This window comes from Pseudonaja textilis, chromosome 3 (assembly GCF_049901715.1).
Source record: "Pseudonaja textilis isolate UNSWEBS1 chromosome 3, rPseTex1.2, whole genome shotgun sequence".
Taxonomy (NCBI): Eukaryota; Metazoa; Chordata; class Lepidosauria; order Squamata; family Elapidae; genus Pseudonaja; species Pseudonaja textilis.
Window position 1 is genome coordinate 14,561,315 of NC_141992.1, and position 18,504 is coordinate 14,579,818.

The 18,504-nt window shown below is 40.3% G+C and overlaps 1 protein-coding gene and 1 long non-coding RNA gene across 2 annotated transcripts in view; one reads left to right on the forward strand and one right to left on the reverse strand.

Moving 5' to 3' along the window:
* Nucleotides 1–12,760, reverse strand: part of GNAS (GNAS complex locus) — a 215,915-nt gene extending 203,155 nt beyond the window's left edge. The window contains exon 1 of the mRNA XM_087928952.1: nt 12,212–12,760. Within this exon, the coding sequence (XP_087785078.1) occupies nt 12,212–12,419 (208 nt within the window). The 5' untranslated portion in view covers nt 12,420–12,760. The remainder of the gene's footprint in view (nt 1–12,211) is intronic.
* Nucleotides 11,969–13,937, forward strand: LOC148126010 (uncharacterized). Its single transcript, XR_015742679.1, has 2 exons — nt 11,969–12,069; nt 13,657–13,937. It is a non-coding gene; the product is annotated as an uncharacterized LOC148126010 (long non-coding RNA).
* The last annotated feature ends 4,567 nt before the right edge of the window (nt 13,938–18,504 follow it).

Sequence of the window (18,504 nt, forward strand, 5' to 3'; positions counted from 1 at the left end):
GTTGACCCAACCTCTGTCTTAAAACGGTAATACTCTGCTGAATCATTCTCATTGCATTAGCATTTACAGCAGCCTTACAACAGCTGGTCAGCTCTTAAATCTCCAATATCTTAACAAAAACACTACAATCCAGATCATGGAGACCCAGATTCAAGCCCACTCCAGCCATAGAAACTTCACGAGTGACTTTGGGATAATCCATCTCTCTCTGAGCACTCAGGATTGATGTTGTAAGGATAAAAAGAAAGCAATCTCTGCTCAAATTGCCTTGACCTCCTGAAGAAAAGGCAGAATGCACATGTAAAAACACTTATTTGCTCATTTATTTATATCCTGACTTTTGCACGAGAACCTAAGAAGGGTACACAGGGTGTACTCCTATTTTTCTTTATACAATGTGAAACAGATTTGGTTGAGAGAAAGTTAACTGAAAGGAATAATATGTACCAAAATAGTATACAATTTTCTCCATAAACATTAAACAAGGCTGAGAAAAAACAGCGTGGGGCCATAGCTGACACATACCATCTTCAGAAAAGCACAGCCTATTTTCCCCAAATAAAATTGAGAGCTGAAGTAAATGGAATAATGTGGCATTCTGCCTAAGTACAAAACGTGCAATTGATTTAAACCACCCCATTCTGAATGTAGCCTTTATTTATGAGTACCCTACAGCTTATGAGCTGTGATAGTTTCAAGAGCCTTTGCCCCTCCCCCCCACCAAATAGCAATTTTACAGTCCCCCAAATCCTGGGTGTGTATCCTGAGCTCAAAGTGCAGAATGTTCCTTCAATAAACAGATTTATTTTAGGAACCCAGCAACGTATAACTTTTATGCTGCCTTGCTCCAATTCCTTGCCCTCTTCAAAAGTTGCCTGTAGAAACACTGCACAGAATCCATGAAGTGGTGTAATTTAAGAAATGTGTGGCTAATTGATTTTGGGAGCCCTCTGGTTCCAGCTGAGTGTTGAGCTACAAAGTATGTCTCTATATGTGTTAGAAATGGGCAAGAGGGAAATCACTTGTCCCTTTATATTAATGAGAATAATCAGTGCAAGATAAGTGGTTGTATTCCCTGGATACTGAGAGTAAAAAGAGGAACTGCAAATTTCACATAGATAGGCAGGAGTTTCTGATTTACTGAGGACTGACTGAACTTTTCCTTGGAATTATGAGTTGACCAAATGACTGTCTGATCTATCAACCAATATGTGGCAGCAAAATCTTTAGGTTAGGGTTTTATACTATATCTCTTGGCTGCCATCTGGTAGTCATCTGTATTTACACAGCAGATAAATGCTGCTGAAGACCTGAAGTTTGCTGCAGGGATTAATATGGGAGTTGTAACAACACAATATTAGGAGAGGAAGACAATCATAGCTGATGATACTCAATCTCAACTACAGATTGGGCAATTTATTTATTTAAAACATTTGTATAAGTGCCCACCTTAAGACAACTCTGGACAGCCAATATAACAATATAAAACAGTATAAAACCAACATCAATAAAACAAAACAGAAAAACTTGGCATCACAATGACACTTTTCTGTCCCACCCTAGCCTTGTCCCACCCTAGCCTCAACCTATCCCAATATCTGGGAAAGAAACAAGTTTTAAGTACTCTCTGGAAGGATAGAAGGGCGGGGGCTTGTTGGATCTTATAGACAATGTTTCATGGGATAGGAACTACAGGGGAAAAGGCACACTTCCAAGGACCCACAAGATGGCAATGTTTAAGGCAGAGATAGACAACTATGGTCCCTTTACAACCTGTGCACTTTCAACTCCCAGAATTCCCGAGTCAGGAATAAGAGTGGGAGTGTGGGAACGTGCTCACCTTATCAGCTCTGGTGGGGTGGACATATGTCCTCAATTACAATGGCATTGAAAAAAGTGACTTATAATCAGTACTCGCACTTACAACTGTTGCACAGCATCTCCACAGTCACATGTTCAAAATTTGAGCGCTTGGCAGCCAACATGTGCTTATCACGATTGCAGCATCCCAGGGTCATGTGAATGCCGTCTGACACCTTCCCAGTTGGCTTCTGACAAACAAAGACACTGGGGGCAGCCAAACTTGTTAATGACTGCATGATTCACTTAACAACTGCAGTTGTGATTCCCTTAAACAACTATGTCAAAAAAGATCATAAAATTGGGCATGACTCACTTAAAAACTGTCTCGTTTAACCATAGAAACCTGGTCTCAGTTGTGGTCATAAGTTGAGGACTATCTGAAATGTTGAGCAGCTTTATACGTTTCTAAAATCCATCCATCCATTGAGCAGCCAATGGGAAGGAATTCCCAACCCCAAAAGCCACAGTATAAGTCCATTATAAGCATTACAGGTGTTAAGCAGGGTCCTGTCAAGCTAATTTCAAGGCTTTGGACCAGAGGTGGTATTCTGACCAGTTCTGGAGAACCGGTAGCGGAAATTTTGAGTAGTTGGGAGAACCGGCAAATACCACCTCTGACTGGAGATTTTACAGTATCCTTCCCCTGCCACGTCCTCCAAGCCAACACTGCTGTGGACTCTGGAGGTCAGAGTTTCCCAAACCTTTTCTTTCACTAAATAAGAAAGTCCTTATTTAAATGATCCTGTTGTGATTGGATAATAGATTCCTGTATCATTACCCAGAATGGATTTGATTTAAATCACAATTTAAATCATGATTTAAATCACTAGTAAAAAGGCTTGATTTAAATCAAAGCGATTTAAATCATAATTTTTAAAGAGCAACTGTCATCTCTGTCCTGCAGCAGCTCCTCCTCTGACCCCTATTGACTCACCAACAGTCCCATTCACTTTAATGGGATGTCTGGTGATGTGGCAGTGATACAACAAGGTGAGGGACGTAGCCGGCAACAGATGAAGGGATGCCCTCTAACAGGCGCTGCCATGATGGATCTGAAATGACAGGTGCACTAATATTATATTTATAAGCTGCTTAGAAGATTTCACTTTCATTTTTATTGCTTGCCCTTCCTCCTCACACTTGGAACCTGGTGGTACAGATGCATTTCTCTTCAAACAATCATATAGTTTGTAGTGTACATAGATTGAAAAAACAATGCGATAAAGGAATATTCCTGAACTTTTTGATGTTTTATCTCATGGTTACTATTTTATGATTTATCTCATGGTTACTGTGAAATTGTGTGAATGCATCAAAGCAGTGCATGTTATCTCAGCTTGCAGAACATTGAATGAGTTTACCAAAAATGTAAATATTGCAGAATATGCGGCCTCATGCTACATAACTGAATTCCATTCCATGCTGAATAAACTAAATTATTAATGTATCTTAAATAGAAAACTATATTTAGATAGATTACCTTAAATTTGATAAAAATCAAAAAATCCAATTTAAATAAAAAAAATCCATTTTTTTATTTTTATTTTTTTAAAAAATAATTTTTTCCCACCCTGTCATTACCCAAAAGAAAATTTTGTCCAATTTTGGGTAGATTGACAGACTGCTTGTTCTGCCAATAAAGGAGAATAATATACTGTAGATCCTGGATGAAATGAGAGGTCCTTGGTGCTCTGAGCTTGTTCAGCATTTTGACCATTCGGTGGCAGCAGCTGCCAAAGCCAGAGTTCCAGTCGCATTTCTCGCCAGAAGGGGACTATTGAGTGGAAGAAAGGGTCAGGGATTAGATTCAAGAAGAAGGTCCAACAGAAAACCAGTAGAACCAAATGGAGCCACAAAGCCTTAAGTTGTTCATGGCGGTCTCTGCTACAGTAAGATGCTGAGATACAGGTGGAGGCACGAAGAAGCACCTGCTCTGGAAACAGTTGGGCATCCTTGTGCTGAGACAAGAAAGCAGATCTATATTCCTATCGGCAATTGCCTGGAAAATGTCTGGGGATCTTCAGATTAGAAACATGTGATACAAATAAATAAATGGATCATTCCTAATTCTGAAGGAAAAGGAAGTTTAGTTCCTGGCATGGATGTCTGTACAAGATTAAATGACATAATTTAGTTATTTTGGGATGCTAGCGTAGCTTGTACAGATATCCTGTTTTCCTCAGTAAGTTCTTAATAAATACTGCATGTTATAGAGAAAAGGAGGAAGTGAACTTACTCTTTATTCATGGGGAATTCAAATTGTTATGTTAATATATATACTTTATTCTATTTTACTAGTATGTGTCTTGCAAATGAAGGGGAGGGCGTGTATTTAAAAAATGAAGGTAGCGCCTCCATTCCAGTAATGCGCTGCCTACAGTGGTGGGATTCATTTTTTTTTTTACTACCGGTTCTGTGGGCATGGCTTGGTGGGCATGGCTTTCCTTTTTTTGCAGCCCTCACCCATTTTGGGGGCCTTCTGGGCCTTAAAAAAAGCCGGGGGGGGGGGCATTTTTTCTCCCCTGAGGCTTAGGAAGAAAAGAAATGGACGGTGGGACTGAGCCATTTTTTGCCTTCCTGGGCCTCAGCAATGGGAATTCCGGCACAGCTGATCTATGTACAGCTGATTGTCGGGGGGGGGGGGGAGAAATACCTTAGGCAAACGTCAGACAGGTGGAGTGAGCAAGCATTGGGCAGGAGGGCAACCAGGTTGGGGGCGTGGCCAGCCAGAACTTAGTGACCCGGCTTGGTGACCCACACCAAATTCTTGCTACCGGTTCGCCCGATCCAGAGCGAAACAGCTGAATACCACCACTGGATGCCTAGACATGGGTTCCAAGAAGGGTGGGTTGCCCACGAAGGACAAAAAATAAGAGAGCTTGTGACCAGGGGTGGAATTCAAAAATCCCAGCAACTGGGTGGGCGTGGCCATGGTGGGCATGGCCTATCAGAATTTCCGGGAGGGCCATTTTTTGCCTTCCCAAGGGTCCTCTGGGAGGGTGAAAATGGCCTCCCCCGGGCTCTGGAGTCAGAAATAGGCCCATTTCTGGACCTCCGGAAGGCCCAATTTTCCCCCTCCCAGAGCCTCTACATGGATCCTGCACTTATCTGCACCGAAAATGGGCTGCGTGGGGACTCCTGGGAGGGTAGGGTGGGGTGGGCAGGGCCAGACGATCGGTTCAAATACCGGTTCCGCAAACCAGATGCAAATTTAACATCCGGTTCGCACGAACCGGTCCGAACCAGTAGAATCCCACCCCTGCTTGTGACAGACTGTAAAGAATATGAGAAGAAAATGGAACAAAAATAGACTTAAATGATTAAAAGACAATGGTTGAGTCTCATAAATGGCAATTTAATCCAGATAGTGATAAATCTGGAAAGAAGAATTTTGTAGTCCTTGACTTACAACAGTTCATTTAGTGACCATTCAAAGTTACAGCAACACTGGAAAAAAGGAATATGACCATTGCAGCATCCCCAGGGTCACATGATCAAAATTTGAGTAGTTGGCAACTGAGTCGTATTTACGACGGTTGCATTGTCCCAGGGTCATGTGATCCCTTTTGTGACCTTCTGACAAGCAAAGTCAATGAGGAAACTAGATTCACGTAACCACCGTCTTACCGATTGAACTTCAGGGATTCACTTAATAACTATGGCCAGAAAGGTCATAACATTGAGCAAAACTCCACTTAACCAATGTCTCGCTCAGCAACAGAAATGTTGGGCTCAGTTGTTGTCATAAGTTGAGGAGTACTTGTACATTTGTGCTCTCTGAGCTTGGTTACTTTCTTGTAGACATTTCATTGCCCAACTAGGTAACATCATCAGTACACCTAGCTAGTACCTCATTGGGTCATGAAACGTCTGCAAGAAAACCACAAAGCCCAGACTGCTCACCCAGGACTGCTCATTTCAACCCTGAGCTACAAATACTCTCATCTATTAGAATCCAATAAACAAGGAATACTCATTATCCTTATTGTTCCAAGAGCCTTCATATTCATTAGCTATGTGTACCTTAGCCTGAGTCCTGGTGATTGCTGGAAATTCATATTTCAGCTAGAAGAACTGGCCACTATATTTTCCTCTCCTCTCTCTCTCCCGAGTCTCCTTTTCATATACAGGTAATCCTCACTTAGCAACTAGTTTATGTAGAGACTGTTTGTGGTGATGATGGTGATGAAAAAAATATATCCTTATAAGCAATCTTTCCACTGACAGTCATTTGGGGTACTGAACTCAGGGACTACCAAAGGAGAGGTCCATGAACTCCAACCCTTATCCTAACACAGAGAAACAATTGCTTTATGAATTCATGAGCATTAGGAGGCCTCTACAACTACCAATAGTTTGCCCGGAAAGTGCCACAACACTGACACCCTTTTAAGTAACCACTTAAGAGTCACAACATATTTTTTATATTGCGGTGACCAAGCCTAGATGCAATATTCGAAGTGTGGTCACTTGAAATGTGGAATTCCACATACTTGGAAAATTGCATCCAGTTTTGGTTGCCATGATATAAAATCGAGACTCTAGGAAGAGTGCAGAGAAGAACAGCCAAGATGATTAGGGGACTGGAGGCTAAAGCATAGGAAGAACGAGGCTAAAGCATAGGAAGAACGGCTGCAGGAATTGGGCATGTCTAATTTAATGAAAAGCAAGTCTAGGGGTGACATGATAGCACTGTTCCAATATCTAAGGAGCTTCCACAAAGAAGAGGGAGTCAAGCTATTCTGCAAAGCACCTGAAGGCAGGACAAGAAGCAATGGATGGAAACTAATCAAGGAGAGAAGCAACCTAGAAGTAAGGTGACATTTCCTGACAGTTAGAACAATTAATCAGTGGGACAGCTTTCCTTCACAAGTGTATATCAGTGGTGGTTTTTAAGAAGAGATTGAACAACCATTTGTCTGAAATTGTATAGGGTCTCCTGCTTGAGCAGGGGATTGGACTAGAAGACCTCCAAGGTCCCTTCCAACTCTGTTATTTGGTTATTCTGTTAATAGTTGTCTTTGGGATTGAATGGGAGGATTTTTGTCTGTGTTTGCACAAATCCCTTTTCCCCCATCTCCCAGACCTTTCTTTCTTTTGGAGCCACGGTTAACCCATCCCACCCTCCTTACAACAGTGAGAAGACCTCGTTTCCAATATCCAATCTTCCAAGTTATATCCCCCTTCCTCTTTCTTTTCTTAAAATTAAAGCCAGTAAGATTTGGCTTCTTGCTGAGAGCCTTTCTAGAATACAATAGTTCCTTAGAAAGGCATTATCAAGCAAGTCGACATTTAAGACATGTGTGACGTGCCCTATATAATTTCCAGGAGAATCAGTGCTTTTCAGAGGGCAATGGAAGAGAAGTGCCTTTTGTGAAATTCAAGTAGGTGAAAAGGGTTATTCTTCAGAGAAAGAAGTTTACATAACATTTCCAACTACATATGGCTAAATACATAACAAGTTACATTGCCTTCCTCTACCATACTAACACCCTAGGTATGGAGATGTACATTAAGCCATTGGCAGGCTGCTCTTCTTAACTCCAAACTCTTGAATGAACCGATAGTCCCAGTTTTTGCCAATCAGAATGCTCAAAAGACAAACACGGAACACCATGTCTTAGGGAAGTGCTCTTTCAAGTTGTCTTTACATTTTTATTACGATAGTTATCTAATTTGTGTCCATTTTCATGCTCTTACATATCAACATTATTTTTCTGGAAATAATTCAACAAAGGGATGTAAACTCTCCAATGAATTAATATATTAATGTGTTACTACTGAGGCAGCAATCTTGTACCCCATGTAGAAGAATCAGGTCCTGTACTTATTTCTGAGCAGACATACATTGGATGCAGTGGCATCAGTCAAGAACTGAGTAAAAATATTAAATGCGTTTACTAAAAAAGAAGATTGCAGTGAAATAGGCCTAAATATTCCCCTGCATCCAAGACCATCTAAAGCTGCAATCTGACCACTATCTCAACAAACATACCCAAAAGGATATAGGCTCATCAACAACAAAGATGATAAGGGGCCAATTGTGGGAACTAGGTATATCTCTAGTCTAATAAAGAGAAGGACTAGGGGTGACATGATAGACATCTTCCAGTACTTGAGTGGCTGTCACAGAGAAGATGGGGTCTCCAAAGCATCAGAGGAGAAAGATCCAAACTAGAACTAAGGAGAAATTTCCTAATAGTGAGATCAGTGGAAGGGCTTACCTCTGGAAGTTGTGTGTGGTTCATCACACACAACTTTTCAAGAAGGTTTTCAAGAAGAAACTGGACAGCCATTTGTCTAGAATTTGAGCAGGAGGTTGGACTACATCTCCAAAGTCCTTCCATCCCTATTATTCTATGTTCTAAAGTGTAGAGTAAGTTAAGAGAATTGTTTACATTAACAAGAGTGATCGAATCTTCTGCTTTTGGTCAAAAGCTTTAAAAGGATAGGAATTGTTATTAAAAGAATCCTCAACAAACAGTTACATTGTTATTAACCTATTAATGTATTTTTAAAAATATGGTACAGGTACATTGTTTTATTAATTGTTGTTTGCTGCCCAGACCAGAGTCAACTATAAATTTGTTTAATAATAAATAAATGTCTATTTCTAAACAATTCTAATGAGGAAGAGAATGAAAAACAACAGAAAAAAAGCTAATCTGTCCTTACAAACAGTTTAGGAACAGATCATGAAGGATGAATACTAAAGCAGGAGATGGCGAGTTCTAGTCCTGCCTTAGCCATGAAAGCCAACTGGATGACCTTGAGCCAGTTACGCTCTCAGCCCAACTCACCTCACAGGGTTGTTGTTCTGGAGAAAATAGGGAGGAGGAAGGCATATTAGATATGTTCACTGCCTTGAGTTATTCGTAAAAATAATAAAAGCAGGATACAAATAAATAAAATAAATAAAATATCCTAGTCCTGATCTTAAAAATCTCTACAGTCCAAGTCAACTTAGCCATTTGGTTAGGCTAGAAACCAGACTTAACCTCTAAAGCCATGACAGAATAAGCAACCTTGATAACACAACAAAAATCTTATGCATTAATTCTTCTAAGCTACTAGCAGAATGGCAATATAGAGATGATACAACAACATAACTAAATAACTGACATAAATTCTCAATTTTTTTAATCAATGAAGACAAAAAGAAGAATTACATAAATTGGAAAAAAAAAATGAGGCCCTTCCATTTCTCTGGGGCCTCTTGTTTGAACTTTATGAAGGGGTCATTAAATATCCAGGACAGGTGGGAACACAAACAACATTTACTTGGAAATGGTTGGTTTTTCTAAGCTTCAGCAGCCTTGTCTGAAAGGCTTGGTGCCAAACCACAGGAGAGGAACTGGTCCAGCAGATTGCAAAACATGCCCCAACTGAAAATAAACAAGAAATGCTCCATGATCACACGAGAAGCCTACATCAAAGCTGCCACGTTCAACACCTTTGTCCATAATGGAAGCTAACATGTCAACATTAAGCTAAAATAAAGTTATTTCCCTTTGAAGGAAAAAAAAACAGATGCTGATGAAGAACAAGGTTTCTGTATGCAGGAGACAAACAGCATCACTTCCTAGTTCTTCTGCATGAAATAATAAGATGATGTTAAGAGAAGATCATTAGCCCACTCCCCGCTGCCTAGGGTGAATTCCCAATCTGACATTCAGTTCTATCTCCATAATGCAGCTGTATAAATATGAACGAAAGGGAAGACAACGGTGTAGCTGTATTAGGATATACAACAGATGTATGCTTTATTTTTGGATGGACACCTGGTGACATAAGTCATAGGAAAAGCTCATATAGGCCATTACTGTCTACAAGGGCTTTGGGTTTGATCCCAAAAGGTAAAGTCTTCTACACCTGCCACATTATATCAGGAAAATACACAACTACACAATGCTTGGAGAAGAAGTGACTGTTTTAAAGAGTCGTAGATGGATGCTACATTTGTGCCCCCTTATTTTTTACAGAAACCCAAGTGCTGCCCAGCAGTATTGTCTATAATGATTGGCCACAATTCTCCAACACTATTTAGCCCTTCTTGGACATGCCAGAAGCTGAACATGGAATTTGTTATGTGTGTTGTAATGCTTAAAATGTGACATATGCCTGTGTATTTCACTTCTGACTGAGATATGAGCTACTACCGTAGAAACTTTGGATAGCGAATGAAGTGGTATCTGCCCAGTTACCTTTAGGAACACAGGAAATTACCAGGAGGAACACCGGGGTGTATATTATCTATATCAGAGGAGACATGCCTCCATTTTTAGTCAAATGTTCTGGTTGTTCTGCTCTTTTTATCTCTAGTACCTGTTATCAGCAGATGAATCTGATTCTATTTTGCTGAACATCTCCAAATATTGTTCCACTCTCTATACAATACACCACAGCCTTTAAGCAGCTCTTAGATATTGTCTGACTGTATTGATCATCACCTATTTTAGCCACATTTGTTTAATCAGTAGATTGTTTATATTTATGCATTATATTTCTATACAGTTTCATTGATTTTACATTAACTCGTTCGTACTGTGGAATGATATTTTTCTTGGGCTGCCTATGTCTGTAATAAAGCATTCTCTCTCTCTCACTACACACACACACCCCTTGTGTATGTGTGTGTGTGTGTTTGTGTGAAGGAAGCAATTTTTTCAGCGGGGTCAGAGATGTGGGTGGATAAAAAAAAGTCAACATGGTGGAAATAGCATCATAGTGCAACCCCTGCCCCCTTTTTGGTCTGCCAGGTCACATCCCTGCTAAGCAGAAGGGTGGAAGGCTGCAGTGGCTACAAGTGGGGCTGGCATCATGACACTACTTCCACCGTTTTGCCTTTTTTGATCTCTCCTCTCCCTATGAACATCACTGCTCAATGTTATGCACTACCACAAGTACCAATAAATATGAATATATATGCAGCTGAGGGTTGAACTGTGGAGTTACTTGCAGTGAAGTTACTACTGTATACCCAGTTGGGTACTGAAATATCTGGAAGTGCACAACCAAGCACAGAAAGCACCAAGGACACCACAGTTCAACCCTCAGCTACACATATGGACTTCTGTTGGATAAATCAAATATTTTCAGCGAAGACTAGGAGAATGCAAGGCTGCCCTGAATAATCCTTTCATAATTACTACAATCAATTCTCGCCCAGATCCTCCTGGTCAGTAAGGAGGAAGAAGAGCCATGGCTTAGCTCCTCACTTACAGGACAAGTTCAGAGCCAGGCAGGGAAGAGAGTGAAAAGTTCATCTCCTTGATTTAATTTACATTTTAATGTAAGATAAAGTTTACATTAATTAAAGTTTTAAGATAAACTATTAAAATTTTGTCATAAGAAGCCATTTAACCATCTGGAAGAAGCGACTGCCAACACACATTGGGGCTCTCCATGGATTTCAAGAGGATAAAGCTTTTCTCCCTCCAAGTTTTTGATTTATTAAATTTTATTTATTAAACCTCGGGCACTTGATTCAAGCGTGCTCCATCCAAACATCCCCATGTCGGCCACTGCTCTTCCTGGGACTAGATTTGAACCACTCTCCAGAGGAGCCCTAACAAATCATCCCTTTCCATACACTTTTCACAATAGCTAAATTGTACCTTCCCCAACATAGGTCCCGGGATAATTCCTCTCTTCTCAGCTACTTGGCCCTCAAGGCAGGTTGGCTAGGCTCATGCTTTTTCAAACACTAATCTGGGTGATTAGTGGGTGTGGTGGGAGAAAGTCATGTTGCTGCAACAGCATAATTTATAGCTCCCAAACTTTCGGACATAAAGAGAACCCTCCCTTTTCTGCATCATCTTTGCAAAAACGTCTTGGTAGGCACCGAGGGATAGGTAGGTTGGTTGGTTGGTTGGTTGGTTGGTTAGTTAGCTAGTTAGTTGGGCCGGCGGACTCTACAGCGGAGAGAAACAATAACGCTAGTAATATAAACATCGAATCCCACAAAAGGCAAACGCTGGACAACTTCCCTTTCCACAGTGACTGTCCTGTTTTATGTGGCGCAGTAAAAAGGAGGAGGAGCAGCAAACCGAATTACAAAGCAAAGAAAGGCGGCGGGGAAAAAGCGAGGCAAACAGGTGACGCCCTCGAAGCGTGGTGAACTACGCCCATTGCCGTCCCTACTAGAGTGGCTGGTGAGGGGGAGAGGTGTCCCAAACCAACAGGCCAAGAGGGCGCCAGGATGTGGTGTGTATGTGATGACAGGCGGGGGAAGAGATGGATGTAACGCCAGACAGATGCAAACCGCCTCCCTTCGACGGTTCCCGCCAACCACACATGCCCCCCCCCCGGCTCCCGCCGCCTTCGCGCCCGGCTCGCTCCCTCTCACCTAGCAAAAGCAGCCTGTGCGTCTGCTTGTACTCCCTCTTCTCGGCTTTGAGGGACTTGTCGATGCTTTGGCTGCGCTTCCGATCCGCTTTTTCTTTGATTCTCCTGTTCTCCTTGGCGGCTTGCAACTCCGCCGCCTCTCCGCCTGCGGGATAGGCGGGGATGGGCAGGTGGTCTCCCCCGGAGCGAAGGCTATAGCACATCCCCATGCTGCCGAGAAGGGAGAGCGTGTAGAAAGGAACGCTCGCTTTTCTCTGCGCGTTTGTTATTCGCTCCGCGCGTGCCGGGCGGACTTTGGGAGTCTCTGCCAGTTCTCCCAAGTTGGGCGGCTTTCAAAGTGGCGGCCCCCGAGAACCTCCATAGACTTTCAAGAGTGGTGGAAACTTTTCCTCGGAACCCAGCGACGCGTTTGGCCTTGGTCTTCTTTGGCTGCTATTTCCCCTCTTTCAAATTAGTCTCCCTCTTTTGCTTTATGTATGTATGTGTGTGTGTTTCTGTCTATTTCTCTCTTTCAGTCTGTGCATGTGTATTTTGTGCTTGTGTATTTGGGTGTGTGCGGGTGTCCGACCGCAAAGCACGTGACTGAGCCGAATTTTACCGTATTCTCCAGAAATCGAAGAGCGAAAAACTACTTCCTACCGCGACGCTGCCTTTGCTTCCTTCTTTAGGTTTATTTAAATGTTTAAGCGCTGCTGCTTCGTACTTTCTCCTCTTTTTCTTTCCGATCTACTCCACACACTTCGCTGTTGCAAGGGACAAGAGAGCGCGCGACAATCTTAATTCCTTTCAAAGAGAGACTTACTGAAAGCAATATATGCACATAGTTGGGCACCAACCAGTCTGGGTTAAGGACCAGGTTATCTTTTTGATTTCAATAAGACAATCATAGTTAATCTCCCAGGCAAAACGTTTTAGCTGATGTATAGCAAATATGGGGAAGAAAAGTTCCATTGTTCCTCCAGTCATAAATAGCAATAGCACTTAAGACCTATACACCGCTCACGGTGCTTTACAGCTCTCTCTAAGCCCCCAACAATCTGGCTCCTAAATGATACCTCTATAATGATAGTCTGTACTAAAAAAAATCTTTGTGCCCTTTAAAAGTTGTCTGTAAAAGACCATTCCTCTGATCTTCGAGGGTGTCAATGGAGTGAAGATTTGGATATTGTTTTAGAAAGATTTCTAAAGAATCTTTCCCTAAATTCTGGACAATTGGAAAACAAGTTTTTAATGAAATAATTTTTTGGCCTACCCCAACAACTTATTTTTTTTGTTAATATAAGCAGTTAAAGCAAAGTTTTTGCATTGAAATTTGTTCTCAGAATGTGCAGTGCACGAAACCCCAAAAACCTTAATACTTGTTGATTTCAGTTATGTAGTTTTCTTAGTATTAATGGAGAAATTGTATGCAATGGCCTCTTTTCAAGAAATCTTTTTCAATTGCAGGGTCTAGCCAACACATCTGGGATTCTTCCATCCATGTTGTGGCTCACATGTTTACCTTCTGCAGTCTGCCATGATCATATATTCTGCTCTTCAACTACACTTTCTTCATACTGAGACAGCATCCAAGCCAAAGACATTTGTGTTTCCCTTCCTGAGGGTATTTATTTACTGGCTTAAAACACTTATTTCCACAGGTCTTTGGACTCTGTTAAATCAATCATTTCCTATTCACAGTGAGATGGATGGCAAACAAATTTAATAAAGAAATAAAATAAATATTCTTCACTTCCCAATATGATAACAAATAACTTTGCACTACATCTAAGTTGTTAGGTATTGTCTCTGTTCCAGTCACTCTCCAGTTTGCTTTAGTTTCATGCTAAGGAACAGAGAAAGAGATGCTGACAGCATTTGAGGAATGATCTAGATATTGGATGAAGAAGCAGTGAGCCTGGATTCATCTATACATGTCAAGAGTATACATGTGTAAATAGAATATATATCATAGGAGTGATAATAGGTTTTACCAATCCAAAGGAACCAAACATGTAAAGTATCTTCACTCTTCCAACATTTGGAAGATGCAAGTATTAAAGGCAAACTGATATGCAACATGAAGCCTAGAAATTTAAAATAGAGTAATACAAAGGCAATATAAACACTGCAAACTAGATCTATAAGAACCATCTAAGACAGTAAACATAATACAGTACTTTGGTATTGCAATTACTGATAAATTATATCAGTTACATAGAAAAAGTTTAATGAATAGTCCTCTCTGTGGTTGGCACGTTTTTCCTTTCCTCTTTTTTGAGTTTTAGAAAGTACAAGAAGAAGAATGGCCTTGTAGTTTGTGATCAGACAATTTACCAAGAAATGATACAACAGGAACAATGTAACACATTGTTCAGAATGTAAAGGAAAAAAGAACTTTTAATAATTTAAAGGGAAAAAGAAAATACTTTATCAGTAAAAATCCAAAAGCATTCTGTTAACAGGTTCCTTTTCTGGTAAATTTGTGCAGTATTATGGCTTTGGCTATAATCCCAAAGATATTTATTTGGGACTACATCCCTCAGTTGAATATAATTGTAGTTGATATATTTATTTTTTATATATCTGATTTGTCAAACACTTACAATATAATAGAAATAAGAATAAACATAAGTATAAATACATGATATAGGTACGAATAATTGGGGACAATAGGACAGGGATGGTAGGCACGATTGTGCGCTTATGCACGTCCCTTACAGACCTCTTAGGAATGGGATGAGGTCAGTAGAGGTTAGTTTGAGGGTGGTGGGGGTTTGAGCATGTGACAACAGAGTCAGGTAGTGAGTTCCAGACATTGACTACTCTGTTGCTGAAATCATACTTCCTGCAATCAAGTTTGGAGTGGTTTACATTAAGTTTATACCTGTTGTGTGCTCTTGTATTGTGGTTAAGGCTGAAATAGTCATTAACTTGTAAGACATTATAACAGATAATTTTATGTACTATGCTTAAGTCCAATCTTAGCCGGCGTAGTTCACAGCTGTCTAAGTCTAGAATCTCAAGCCTGGTGGTGTAGGGTATTCTCTTGTGAACAGAGGAGTGTAGTACTCTTCTTGTAAAATACTTCTGGACTTGCTCATATAAATCCCAAGATGGATTTGGTGAAATGCCTCCATATTATATCTAGAAGAAACATGAAGGCATAGCATCACTAGGGAAGTGTTACTTGTTTAGGCATATATAAGAATGTGTTGTACAATTTGTGCAGGATCAGCATGGTTGGATGCAAGCACAATTTCAGATATACTTAACTCAATTTAGTTTATTCCCAAGGGAATGTGATGCTCATATTGCAGGATGAACTGTGAAAGAGCATTAAATCATGGCAAAAAACATTGCAAATCATGGTCATGTAATCATAGGACACTGCAAACAGCTGTAAAGGACTTAAGCTGGTTGCCAAGTATCCAAAAATGTCCAGCTACATTCTTAGTAACAATTTTGAAGTTGCTTGCAATGGTCTTCTACTGAGATTGGTCTTGGAGATCCTTTACATAGCTGTAGACCTTTGCTTTTTTCACTTCATTATGAAGTACTCTTATTGTTTATTTTTTTATTTATTTTGATTTGTCAATTGCTTACAAAATAATAGGTATAAGTATAAACATGAGTAAGAATACAGAAAATAGGTACAATTAAATGGGGACAATAGGACAGGGACGATGGTGCACTTATGCAAGCCCCTTAATTACTCTTAATTACTCCTAATTAATTACTCTTAATTACTCCTTAATTACTTTTATTGTCACCCTCATCCTTTCAACATTATCATCAAGGATTTGTGTTGTTGCCAACATCATATTTTGGATCACTGGAACTACGGAGCCATAAGCATCCATACTAACATCAAGGTGCCGATTCTTCAGGAAGGACAGAATAGTAAACCAAAGAGTGTCCCATCTATTATTCTCCATAAAGGGAGGTACTTCATCTCATGTGTCTTACTATCTTTTTGTCAGCACCTTTATTTTCTGTTCCATTTTAAAATGATACCTTTCCATCTATAGCAATTACATCCTAAGTGCTTACTTCTCAATCTGATTTACAAGTTTCCATTATCAAAAATGCTTTCTACCAAAACACTGCTGCCAAGGCAGATATTTCCATGTTAACCATCTTCCTGACAATACACAAAGTACTCTTTGGAGCCGTCTTGTGAGATAAGAGAGAGATTGACTCTTTTGTAAATATAATGAATAATTTCAAATCAGGTCCTTGAAGAATTCTGGGAATTGGATGATCTAATGGGTTCCATTGGTTAAACAGACTGGAAATATAAATAATAAGAAAGATGAACAGATTGCTGGAAATGAGATCTGGTGAAATGAGATGAAAAGATCATTCGGGTTATGCACCATCTTTAAAAAAGGTACGAGCAGATAAAATCTCTTTCTTGAAAGATATTTTAACTGCTGCATCTTTTGCAAATCTGTGGCTGCCACTGAAACTGCGGTCTTCATTTTAGAAAAAATGAGTAGGCTTGGCAGAATTGAGGGAAGTTATGAGATAAGATGGCTAGGTGGGATCAAAGAGATTACAAGGAATGTCCTTAAAAGAACCTGGGAGCCAGTGACAAGTTGACGTGGTATCCATTATCTAAGGCTCAGTTTTAGACAGTGGTGTCTAACAAATGCATCTAGCCAGTGGAGCTAGCTGGGGAATTCTGGGAGTTGAAATTCATATATCTCAAAGTTCCCAAAGTTGAAAAACACTGATTTCGCCTCAGTGTTTAGCCCATATTTACCTACCATGAAGCATGTTAAAATATCTCTGTCTGGGGACTTTTCTGCCTACTGTAGAAATTAATGTCTATGTGTGATGACCCGGAGTGTAATACAAATGTAACAAAATCTAAAATGTAAATAAATATCCTTTAATGCCTCCAACTTGGCCCCACTATTCAATAATTCTCAGTTGGAGATAAAACTTATTCAAAAATAGTCTGCAAAAGAAAGCAATACAGTCCGAACTTAATGAGCAGATAGAGGTGAAATAAAAAACCAAAACAAACTACAATGAAGGAATTTCCACAACGGACCAGGATTAGTAATTACCAACTTCAAGGAGATAACAAGGCACAGTCTGTTGGAAGGACACCAACCAAGATAACTTCAGCCCAAAATAAAACATGCTTTGCTTCTGGCAATGCTGTGTTTTAACTGTCTCTCTTATGTACTATTCTCCCCAGCTGCAACCAATTGTGGGGATCATGGCCGTTTCCTCTATCGTAAGCCAAGTTGTTTCTCCATTCCTCCCTGCGTATACTAGGATGAAGAGAGGATGGCCCTGGTTCTTCCTCTGCCCAGCCGGCCTCTGCCCTTCCCCAGCCTCCTCCACAACTTCCAGAGCCACACTTCCACTCCCTGTCAGCTGTTCCTCCCCTTCCTCAAAGTCCGACTCTAACAAGGGCATGACACTAAGATACAGCCTTGTTTAGGAGTACAGTGGAGGTATTAACAGTAATTTGAATATTATTTTTCCAGGAAGAATTTTAAGAAGCTTAAGTTCCTCTTAAGAAGCTTGAGATTTCCTTTTTAGTCAACCAAAATTGTCGATAGTTTTTGTTTTTAAATGAGAGGATCTGAGACAGATCAATCTGTTCAGATGAAGGTTCTTGCCTGAGCCCTCCATGAAGCTTGCCTTGCCCTGTCCATATGATAAATAGTTCAGCATTGTGTTTACTTTGCAGTTTACAATGTACCAATGCTGTGGCTATTAACTGCTCACTCTATTTTACAGTGCAGGTTAATTGCCACTATGCTATTCAGCATGGAAGCTTTTATCCTATTTTATTTAATGTTATGTATTGTGTTCCCTATATTATCTGTGAAAATGTGTTGGGGAAACTTACTGCGTGGTTATATTTTATTTATTTGTAAAATCACTTTTAAAGTGATAGATAGAGCCTTCAGAATGGGGTTGAGGCAGAGAGCAAACTTCCATTATTGAGCAAATGATAGATATGGCCTTGGAGGTCAGGCAGGCCAAGAAAGGGCAATCAAACTGTCTTGTTTCTTTTTTGGGTCTTTGGTAACCATACCAGAAATTCAGTGAGTCTTTACAGAATGTCAAATCAGTTATGGGAAAAATTCCGACTATCCCAAATCTGAGTTGAGAGAGTGATAAATTGCCAGTTGGTGTCCAATTTTGGTATGGCAACAACCCAGAGTTGATAGGTTTTTGCTTTTCAGGCTCTCAGTTCAGCAGTCTGCAAACTCCACAGCCAATACATAAAGGCTGAAATTTTTATACAAAATTTGGATTCTGTTGGTGTTTATCATAATACTTTGA